The 11,487-nt window shown below is 41.1% G+C and overlaps 1 protein-coding gene across 1 annotated transcript; it reads left to right on the top strand.

Annotated features, from left to right (window-relative positions):
* The first annotated feature begins 6,879 nt into the window (after window positions 1-6,879).
* LOC131694137 (uncharacterized) lies at window positions 6,880-8,527 on the top strand. Its single transcript, XM_058982587.1, has 4 exons — window positions 6,880-6,937; window positions 7,124-7,287; window positions 7,343-7,619; window positions 7,810-8,527. Exons 1-4 carry the CDS (start codon window positions 6,905-6,907, stop codon window positions 8,458-8,460), a joined length of 1,125 nt encoding a protein of 374 aa, XP_058838570.1. The 5' UTR covers window positions 6,880-6,904; the 3' UTR covers window positions 8,461-8,527.
* The last annotated feature ends 2,960 nt before the right edge of the window (window positions 8,528-11,487 follow it).

The following is an 11,487-nucleotide window of genomic DNA, read 5'->3' as shown; positions in this document are numbered from 1 at the left end:
AGGGAGATATTCTTTATTCGTTTCCGACCAACTCGAAGTGCTAGTGTTGCGTGAGTTGCAGTGCAACATGCAACTCCGGCGCCGTTGTGACACTATTAAATTTGTTGCAACAGACTGACAGCTTCCGACGGAAAGCTTCAGACGCACACACAGTTGTTGCGCTGGTTGAGAGTGGAGAATTTGCACCACTACAGGAGTGTTTATAAAGCTCGCTCTGCTTCTGCTGCTGTGGTGTGTGGCCGTCTGGTAGTATAAAGCTGGGCTGGATGTTGTTGGCTCGAATCAAAACTTGTCGAAAGTAAACAAAGTTCATTTCATATCGTCAACCTGGCGCCCAGGTGGTGAAATCAACGGGGTGCTGGAGCGTTGCCAAAAACATTTTATTTCCAGATTAAATTTAACTAAACTTCCCAGTTTAACTCAGCCGGAATGCTGGCTGGATCTAATTCGTATTCCGGCTCCGGTGACACAACCGATTCAAGTTAGAATGTTTAAGGGGTACCATTTCGATGCGGCTTAGCCGCATAACAGAGGCCCGGGCGAGGTGGCCACCGACCCGCCGTCGGAAGCAAGCGAACCTGTGATCCACTCGTTTGCCCGGTTTACTCAAACATAGGGGCTATTCCGGACAGCACGCGCAAAAGCGATGTGGCGTAGCCACATTGGGTGCTGGACACAAAATAAAATTGGCAACGCTAGCAAAAGGTAAACACAAATGAACACTCCGGATGAACCTATCGTCAATTGACATTTCGACGAGTTTTGATTCGAGCCAATAATATGGGCCCATAAAGCTGTTCTGGTAAGCGTTTTTGATATTTCCTTTTACTACCTGCGTTTACTTCGGTCATCTGTTGACAGTGTGTTGAATATGGCATCGAGCATTGTGGGTTCGATTGAACCATATGCGCCTGGTTCATCTTTCTCAAACTATGTTGAGCGCTTAGGTTACATTTTTCAATACAACAACGTTGCTGAGAATTCTCAGAAAGCTCTTTTTATAACCCTTAGTGGGCCAGTAGTTTTTGAGGAGTTGAAACTCTTATACCCGGCTAGTGATTTGTCTACGCTTAGATATGCTGATATAGTTAAAAAACTGAAAGAGCGATTTGATAAAAAGGAGTCAGATCTTATTCAGCGGTTCAAATTTTATAATAGAGTACAGGAGCCGAATGAAACGGCTGAGAATTTTGTTTTAGCGGTTAAGTTACAGGCAGAATATTGTGAGTTTGGAGAATTTAAAGATACAGCTATTAGAGACAAATTGTTAATGGGAGTGTGACAAAGCGCTACAACAAAAAATGTTAGGAGAAGAAAATTTAACGTTGGCTACAGCTGAGCGTATGCTAGTGAATTGGGAGCTTGCTGGGTCAAGGGCAAGAATGATATCGGGTGGCGCAAACCAGGTGGCATCTGTGAGAGGGCGTTTAGGACGGCGCGGTGAATTTGAAAATGCTCAAAGGCAAGGAAGAGACAGGAGTAGAAGCAGGTCAGGGTTTAGTAGGAATGCGAATGGGGAAAAAAATAGATATAGGAGCAGAAGTGGTTCACATGGAAGAAAATTTGGATTCGCGAAACAGAACTTGATTTGCTACTACTGTGGGAAACCGGGGCACGTTCTTAAGAAATGTTTTAAATTTATCAACAGTAAGAGAAGACCAACAGTGAAGTTCGCGGATGAACCCCACCCTGGTACTGCAGCGGGTGCGAAGCTGCAGCAGCTTTTCAGCAGGTTCAGCGTCAACCCTGATGATTCTTCAGATAATGAATCAGGTGATTTTCTTTGCATGATGGTTGGTAATAAATCTAGAATAAATGAACCGTGTCTCACAAATGTGGAGATACAGGGACGATTAATAAGAATGGAAATTGATTGTGGCTCTTCTATTACATTGATTGGAAAAGAGCTTTACAGTCGATTTTTTAAAATGCCTCTTGAAAAATGTAGAAGAAAATTAGTTGTGGTAAATGGTTCTAGTTTGTCGATTGAGGGAAAAGTTATGGTTGATGTAGTTTTGAACGGATTGCTTAGGAATTTAGAAATGACTGTTTTGGATAGCGAAAATGAGTTTTTACCTTTGTTAGGTAGGAATTGGTTGGACGAATTTTTCCCAGAGTGGCGGAAATTATTTACAGGTTCGTTGAGGGTTAACAATGTTGGGTCTTATAGAAGCGAGGATGCAGTTATTGCCGGTATCAAGGAGCGGTTTCCAATGTTTTTCAAAGGGATTTTTCGGAACCGATCATCGGGTTTGAAGCAGATTTGGTGCTTAAAGAAGATACGCCGATATTCAAGAGGGCGTATGATGTTCCTTATTGGTTGCACGATAGGGTAATAGAACATCTTGACATGCTGGAGAAAGAGAAAGCTATAACCCCGATAAAAACCAGCGAGTGGGCTTCCCCGGTGGTAGTGGTCATGAAGAAAAATCAGGAAATTCGTCTTGTCATTGATTGTAAGGTGTCGGTAAACAAACTTATTATACCCAATTCATATCCTCTTCCAATAGCACAGGATCTTTTCGCTAGGCTTTCTGGTTGCAAGGTATTTTGTTCGCTTGATTTGGAAGGAGCATACACACAGTTGTCGTTGTCTGAGAGGTCTAGGAAGTTCATGGTTGTCAATACGATTAAGGGATTGTTCACATACAACAGGTTACCGCAGGGTGCGTCTTCTAGTGCGGCAATTTTTCAACAGGTTATGGAGCAGGTGTTGGCTGGGTTGGAAAATGTTTTCGTGTATTTGGATGATGTGTTGATAGCAGGGACTGACTTAGAGGATTGTCGTAGGAAACTTTTTACTGTGTTGGATAGGTTGAGCAAGGCAAATATCAAGGTTAGACTGGAAGAAGTGTAAATTTTTTGTTTCGAATTTGCCTTACCTGGGGCATATAATAACTGATAATGGTTTGCTTCCCTGTCCAGATAAAGTTCGTACAATCAGTGAAGCTGTTGCTCCAAAGAATGTCACCGAGTTGAAAGCGTTTTTAGGTTTAGTCAACTATTATGGGAAATTTGTGCCACAATTGTCTTCAAAGCTGCATTGTTTGTACCAATTGCTCAAAAACGATGTAAAGTTTGAGTGGAACACCTTGTGTGAACAGGCGTTCATGGACAGCAAGTCGGCTTTACTGAAGGCAAATATTTTAGAATTTTTTCGATCCCAAAAAGCCAATAGTTGTTGTTACTGATGCGTCAGAATACGGTTTAGGTGGAGTCATAGCACATGTAGTTAACAATACTGAGAAACCAATTTGTTTTACCTCCTTTTCACTCAACAAGGCACAGCGTTCGTATCCTATTTTGCATCTAGAGGCTTTAGCACTAGTATGCACTATAAAAAAGTTTCACAAATTCCTTTATGGACACAAATTTACAGTGTACACTGATCATAAACCACTTGTTGGTATTTTTGGAAAGGCGGGTAAGAATTTAATTTACGTTACTCGGTTGCAAAGGTACATTTTGGAGTTGTCCATTTACGAATTCGATATTCATCATAGGCCATCAGCACAAATGGGCAACGCTGATTTTTGTTCTAGATTTCCGCTTGAGCAAGGTGTACCTATAGATTGTGATAAGGAATACGTCAAAAGCATTATTTTTAGTCGAGAAGTTCCAATTGATTTTTCTAGGATTGCCATTGAAACAAAACAGGATATATTTTTACAGCGTTTGATTTCGTATCACCAGAATGGTTGGCCTGAAAGAATAGATAAGGACTTAGTAAACGTTTTTTCCAATCAACACGACTTGGAAGTAATTGATGGTTGTTTGATTTTCCAGGACAGAGTAGTAATCCCAAAGTCTATGCATAGAGCTATTTTGAAACTATTGCATGCAAACCATTCTGGTATCGTAAAGATGAAGCAAATGGCTTGTAGATCTGTGTATTGGTTTGGTATCAATGGTGCAATTGAATCCTATGTTCATTCATGCGAATCATGCAACAAGATGGCAGTGGTGCCAAAAGCTAAAATCCAATCGCAATGGATTCCATCGGTTCGTCCATTTAGTAGGATTCATGCTGACTTCTTCTACTTTGGGCAGAAGGTGTTTTTACTTATAGTAGACAGTTTTTCAAAGTGGATAGAAGTAGAGTGGATGAGAAATGGAACCGATACGAGTAAGGTTGTAAAGAAATTTGTAAGTTTTTTTGCTCGTTTCGGTCTTCCAGATGTGGTCGTAACTGATGGTGGTCCTCCATTCAACTCATCTGTTTTCGTTTCCTTTCTTGAAAAGCAAGGAATAAGAGTATTGAAAAGCCCTCCCTACAATCCTTCTAGCAATGGGCAGGCTGAAAGGTCAGTGAGGATTGTAAAGGAAGTGTTGAAGAAATTTCTTTTTGATTATGAGGTGAGGAATATGGATACGGAGGATCAAATCAATTTATTCTTGATAAATTATAGGAACACTTGCTTAGCGACGGATGGCAGCTTCCCGTCTGAGAGAGTGTTTAAATATACATCTAAAACACTTTTAGATTTAATTAACCCTAAGAAAGCTAATAAACCAAAGACAATTGACAATTCTTTTGATGATAAAAATATTGATATAAGACCATGTGATAAACCAATAGTTCCCAGTGATACAATAGCTAATTTGACCACTGGTGATACAATATGGTATAAAAACCACAATACCAAAGATTGCTCTAGATGGATAGAAGCAAAATTTATAAAACGGTGCTCTCCTACTATTTTCCAGATATCCATTGGAAGCGTGGTGGCAAAGGCACACCGCTCGCAATTGAAAGTTCCAAAAACCAATAGGCGTTGGAATTTGACAACTTCGTGTAGGAAGGACCTTAAGCGTAGCCGATCGATTTCTGAAGATGAGTTCCTGGGATTTCCGGTCGATATGGATAATGTTGTACAGAAGAAACCAAGATCAGGCATGTCGAAGGATAATTCGAGTTTACGAAGATCAGAGAGGCTGAAAAATCGGCGTGCTAATATGAAGTTAAGAAAATGAAATAAGTGAATTTATGAAATATTTCAAATGAATTGTTAACACAGGGCGTCAAAGAACGCAATCGAAAATCAGGGTTGAAGTTAGGCTAGGAGCGTCAATGAGCGCAGTCAGAGATAAGTAAAGATAAGTTTCGTTAAGAAGAACGAGTTCGATAGCATGAATTAAAGATTAATGTATGAATTTATTTAGAGGGAAGAATTGTGGTGTATCAGAAAAGGCCAAGTTTAAATAAACCCCACATTATCGATGTGTTGGGATATTGAGAGAAACCGAGAGAGATCATCCGTGTAAGATACCGTGAGATTGATATAATAAATACCGCTTGCAGCGGACTCGAAGTCAGAATGTTTCTGACAGCCTAACCGTGCGTATTGATTTGTGCAGTTGATGACACCAACGGGTATAGTCTTTATAGTTAGTGAACTCGGGTGATTCGTAGTTATACTGCCTAAGCTCGACCTTCATTAACAGAAGACAATGATTAAGCCCATACGATATTAAGCCTGTTCTAATGACCCTGTTACTTCTAGTTTTCCGATCTGTTTACTTCACATCCTTGCTCTCACTTGAGTACTATGGCTCTAATTTTCATAACTTTCCCTAACCAGTAATCTCTAGCTAATCGAATGTCGTTAAAATGTAATAAATGCCGTAGCTTCGTCAGTTATTACTATTTTCACATACATGTTTAACAAACATGTGAATACTAGGATGGCACAAATTTTCAAATTCAGTGGAACCGATTTAGAATTAATCGCAATACATCACCATTAACTAAATGCAAAATTTTGATTTGATATGCTGGCACAAACGGTTTAAAGTTTGTAAATGATTTAACATGGATAAACAATCAACAATATTTGAATTCGTGTAGACAGTTTCCTATGTGTTCTAAAAAATGTGCAATGCTAACTCCGGCAGATACTAGTACAGTGTACAACTTTTCCAAGGAAAGTAATAGGCTACGACTTTTGGTTCAAAAGCTATTCTGTATACCTACAGTGTCTATGTCGTTCAGGAAAATTGAATTTATCTGAATACACTGGCTGATATTGCAATTATGTTATCCAACCTTTCATTATAAACATATTATTATGGCAGAGGAACAATATCTCATAGTAAATTTCTGGCTAATAAAATTTTACATGGTTTAACCTGTAGGAGGAGTATGATTAAAACCGACACCAAAAGCTTTAGATACCTTTTTTCTGAGTTGTTACAAAACCAATAAAATTATATTTTTTGTGTAGAATACTTGTTTAGAAGGTTCTTGGCAAGACTTATTTTTGTGAGCGCCTCAAAAAAATAATTTAATAAAATATAATTTTCGCTCCACTTTATTATTGAAAATGTAATATGTACGTGTGTGTCAAATTGAAAGTAAGTGTAATGTGTAGATAAGTATGTGTGATTCAAATATGTGCATATTGTAGGTTTATCACGTAGGAAAAGGAAGAGAGTGCAAAAGTTTAGTGTTATAAGCAAGTGTATTTCATATGAACGCCAAAATCTCATGTCAAATTTGCTTTGACAACCTATTTATCAGTCTTTTACACTACTAACGTCTTCTTTGGAGAGTTTTTGACATTTGTCAGTTGGTCCAACTAGCGAATCAAATTCGTTAAGGTTACTGTACACCTCGGGAAATTGATCGCGGATTTTGGCACGGGATTTTGTGCGGGATTTTGATCACGGAAAATTTTCCGCCGAAAAGTCTCCACAGATCTCAACTGTCAAAAAAAAATCCGTTCCTGGGTTTACAGCTCGGAATTCTTATTGAATTAATAAACAATATTTGATTAGTGAACAACTATGGATTCCGAATCTGATGTTATGTTTATGGGACTTTCCGTTCTGTCGATTGGAATATTGTCAAAAATCAGAAACCGCAAGAACAAGCGGAGCATTTTGGGTGAATCCTTACCTCAAAATGCGTCTAGAAAAAGGAAGGTTCACAAAGGATGTAAGTATTGTAATTGTAAATTTATTAGCTTACGATACCCTGTTGGGTACAGTATGTATTCTTAGGGATACCCTAAGTATTCTTAGGGATGGTTCTCAAAATCACCCCTCAATCGTGTGCTTTTTTCAAATAACAGGTGGGTAATTTACTAAATAAATATGTTCATTTCCTTGCTATAATTATCAGTTCGACGATATGCGTTATTGGACAGACGAGTTCACCAGCAACTTTCATATGAACGCAGAGCAATTTGACGAACTGTATCGTCGAATACGACATAAACTTGAACCAAAAAGATGGACTCGGGCTGATTGCATTAGCGCAAAACATAAACTGGCGTATACCGTTGAGTATGTTTCATTTCAGAAATCAATATCGGTGAGATGATATGATTAATATTTGTAGATACCTTGCCGGTGGACCTTTCTTCGAGAAGTATGGAGCAAGTAACTATCGCATTAGTTCCACTGAAAGTTCGAAAATCTTGCGGGAGACTTGTCAGGCAATTTACGAGGAACTAGCAGGAACTGAATTCATGGAATTCTCAGCAAAGAACTGGTTGGGTGTGGCAAATAACTTCCGTAGTAAATGGAACATGCCGAATTGCGTCGGAGCCATCGACGACAAGCACATCCGCATTAAATGTCCCCCAAACGCAGGGTCATTGTATTACAATTACAAAGTAAGTATTTTAGGCACTGTGTCACAAAGTTCTAGATTTTAACATATGCGAGTGTGCGTCAAGGACTTGCAACGCTGTCTTGTTCGTCATTATGTACTGAGTGTTGCAACCTCTTTCAGATGTTGTGACACAGTGCCGGCAATTCACGATTTCATAGCGTTTTAGTACGTTATTCGAGTCTTAATTGCAGCGTTACCACAGCATCATACTCTTGGCAGCATGTGATGCAGATTATCGTTTCACTTTTATAGATGTTGGATCTCCTGGTGCGGATGGCGATATGAATGTTTTTGGAAGAACTAAATTTGGCCAGGATATTCTGGAGGATTGCGGTTTGTTGGAATTACCACCTGATGCCAGTGTGAATGGGATAGATATTCCATTTTTCTTCGTTGGAGATGATGCATTCCCACTTTCTTCTCGGATAATGAAGCCATATGGTACAGGAAGTGCGTTCTCCAATGAACAAAAAATTTTCAACTACAGACTTTCTCGAGCTCGCAGAACGATTGAAAATGCCTTTGGCTTACTAACAATGAGGTGGGGCTGTCTGAGGTCCGAATTTCTATGCTATCCGGACAAAGTTAAAGTTATTGTGGGTGCTTGTTGTGCACTCCACAATTTTCTTCTGAAATCATCTCATTTTGATCACGTTGATCGAATTGAGAACGGAGTTTTTATTGAAGGAGAATGGCGTCGTTTGAATCAACTGGATCAAATTAATTTACCAAGACGTGGACGTCCGAACGAAATAGCAAGCAACATACGGAAAATACTCACAAACTTCTTTGCTGAAATCGATGTACTACCATTCCAAAGCGATCGTGCTCATTGCATTTGAGGAATTGTGCACAATAAGGGGTGTATTAGCTTAGTCAATATAAATAATAAATAAATCATATACTGCATACATTTCTTACACACAATGAGTTAATTTCAAAGAAATTTTGTTAAATCCAGAAAATTCTTTTTCGTTATAGATTTGACTACAGAACAAATCCCATTAAATAGAAAGAATATTGTATATAATCTTAAGTGGGGTAAGCAACGTTGTAACGGTGTGTGCCTTCTCTACTCGCTTGTTCGTTCAATAACACATTGGGGTATTCCAGTCCCAATCATTGATCTTGCGCAGTGCTGAGGCGCTTATCTTGTATTGTTGATCGGCTTATGAAACATTATTGAATTGTTCCTGGTTAAGTTTCCGTGAGTCTCGTATTCATGAATGAATTTTTGATGTAGAATCGTAATCGGGCGACGATACTTTAGTAGACCTCGTAAATTATAGAAAGCCCTATTCGCAGCCGCAACACGTCTTTTTATTTCGAAGTTAACATCGTTCGGACTGCCTCACTCTACCAGTGATCATGTTCCTTGTCTTGTCAGAGTCAATTCGATTCTCGCAGCCTCCCTTCTAAACTGGAAAAATGTCCCTTCCACTGTTGTGCGATCAAGGCGTATGATGACGATGTCAGTTGGTGACCAGTTCGCAATCGGGAGAGGGCTTTCTACTCCAGTCTTTTGGAGTGGTCAATCCAGCATGCCAGCTCCCCTTTAACCTCCTGGGGGTGACCATGTTGGTTCCTCCAGTAGGCGGTGAAATGTTCTCTTGTTTTACTCCGAAATTGCGTGACTATATCCGAGGAGGGTACCAGTTTGGTAAGCAGTTTGACGGCACGTCTCCCGCACGCTGCTAATGCATGGGCTTCTTCATTTCAGCTGATCCCACAATGACCAGGAAACCACCGAATAGTCAGCGAATCGCAGTAGCTCTCGATAGCCTGTATGTACGGGTGGCGGGATGTACCAGTTTCCAGGGCGGTGATTACCGACGGTCGGGATGCCATCTGTTTTGTTGGCTAGCGCAAAGCTAATCGCTACGGATTCTGCTGAGAAAACGGAACAGATTGGAGGGAGGCAGAAGGCGAAGTCTGTACCTATCCCCCGGATCCCCTCCCCAACTCGATCGACTAGCTTGGACGCATCTGTGAAGATCCGGGCGTGGTTTGTAAACCGATCCTTTATTAGCTCGGGCTACCTCTGGGGAGGGTCCAGCGCTAAGTGATGTAGATAAGCTGGTGTTCTTACAAGGCCGACTTTCATACCAGGGGAGGTCAACAAGGGGTGCGTCATAGGATCCGAAAATAAGTGTGCATCATAAAGTCAGGGACCTTATGACGCATATCCGTTTTCGGATGTTATGACGTACCCGTTGTGCGTCATAATGCCACGGTTGTTATGACGCACTGTCATTTTCGGATTTTATGTCGCAATGGACATGTTGGACACTGTAACGCACTCATAGTGTTGGATATTATGACGCACAGGTGCTGCGTCATGATGTCCCAGGTCATAACGTCCTGGACGTTATGTGAGCGTCATAACGTCCGGGACATTATGACGTACGAGAGTGTGTCATAATATCCGAAAGCAAGAATGCGTCATAACATCCTAAGTTATTTTTGTATCGCAACGTCCGATAGTAGTCCTGTGTCAGAATGTCCGGGATCTTATGAGACACACTGATAATGGGATGTTATTACGCAGAGGAATTGCGTCATAATGTCCGGGATAATATGACGCACTCATTGTTTCGGATATTTTGACGCACAGGTACTATGTCATAGCTTCCCAAGTCATAAGGTCCCACATAAGGACGCGTCATAATGTCTGGGACAATATGACACACCAGGCTGCGTCATAATATCCGGAAACGGGTGTGCGTCATAAGTTCCCGGACTTTATAACGCACATTTCTTTTCGGGTTATATGGCGCACACCTTGTCACACAATGTCCCGGACGTTATGACGCACATTATTTTGGGACGATATGTCCTGGACATTATGACGCAGTTTTTATGCGTCACAATATCCAAATCCATAAGTGCGTCACAGTGTCCAGGTTATCGACTGCGACATTAGATCCGAAATTGAATGTGCATCATAACGTCCGGGACATTATGACGCACAAGAGGTGCGTTATAAGATCCGTAAATGATTGTGCGTCATAACGTCCGGGACATTATGACGCACATCCGTTTTCGGATGTTATGACGCAGCCTGATGCGTCCTAATGTTCCGGACGTTATGACGCACCACTCTTGGGACGCTATGACACGGTGCCCGGAATAATGTCCCCCACAAAATAATAACCGACGTGATCACATGGAACGCGGTCGACAGAGTGGTGACGCAGATCATGACTGCCTTACAGCGGAAATGGCGTGATGAACAGCGAACAACGGTTTCGGGATCAACTCTCTCCGAGCTCTCGATCGAAGCAGTTCGTTTTCTGGTGCTGTGCATAAAGTGATCAAGAATATATATTGTCAGTGAAGGTCAACCATTGTTTGAGGCAGTCTTTGTTCGCCGGTGCCCAGGCTGGTTAAGTGAATACCAGAATAGCCGGACACGCCGCTATATAAGCTAAGCATTATTTTTCTTTCTTTCATTTCCCTTTCCCCGATCGGTCTCTACTTTTCCCTTTCCCCTGAATACAAGTTTCATCTCTCGTTTACACCACGTGCTATCCTCGTGCCTTAATGGCCGAGGGCGAAGGAACATTGGATGGGAATGATATTCCCATGGATATACCGGATAAACCCGAAATTACTCCCTCCCCTGATTCCCCCAGTCCTCCCCGTATTAAAACATACCCAGCCAGTTCAAATGGACCCTGGGTGGTGTATTTCCGGCCCAACACGAAATCGCCCAATATTCTAGAAATATCACGGGAGCTGACTGCTAACTATCCGTCCGTAGCTCAGATAACACGTGTTCGAGCTAATAAGATACGCGTTATAGTAAATGACCTCGACCAGGCAAACCAGATTGCTCGCAGCGAGCGTTTTACGAAGCAATTCAGGGT

The sequence above is a fragment of the Topomyia yanbarensis genome, chromosome 1 (genome assembly GCF_030247195.1).
Source record: "Topomyia yanbarensis strain Yona2022 chromosome 1, ASM3024719v1, whole genome shotgun sequence".
Taxonomy (NCBI): domain Eukaryota; kingdom Metazoa; phylum Arthropoda; class Insecta; order Diptera; family Culicidae; genus Topomyia; species Topomyia yanbarensis.
This window is presented reverse-complemented; position numbering and strand designations above follow the sequence as displayed.

What these genes read in the sequence shown, in the direction of transcription:
- LOC131694137 (XM_058982587.1), top strand. Translation starts at nt 6,905, where the DNA reads ATGCGTCTAGAAAAAGGAAGGTTCACAAAGGAT. An exon ending in AAGGAAGGTTCACAAAGGAT is followed by an intron (nt 6,938 to 7,123) that starts GTAAGTATTGTA and finishes TATAATTATCAG; the next exon opens with TTCGACGATATGCGTTATTG. An exon ending in CATTGTATTACAATTACAAA is followed by an intron (nt 7,620 to 7,809) that starts GTAAGTATTTTA and finishes TCTTAATTGCAG; the next exon opens with CGTTACCACAGCATCATACT.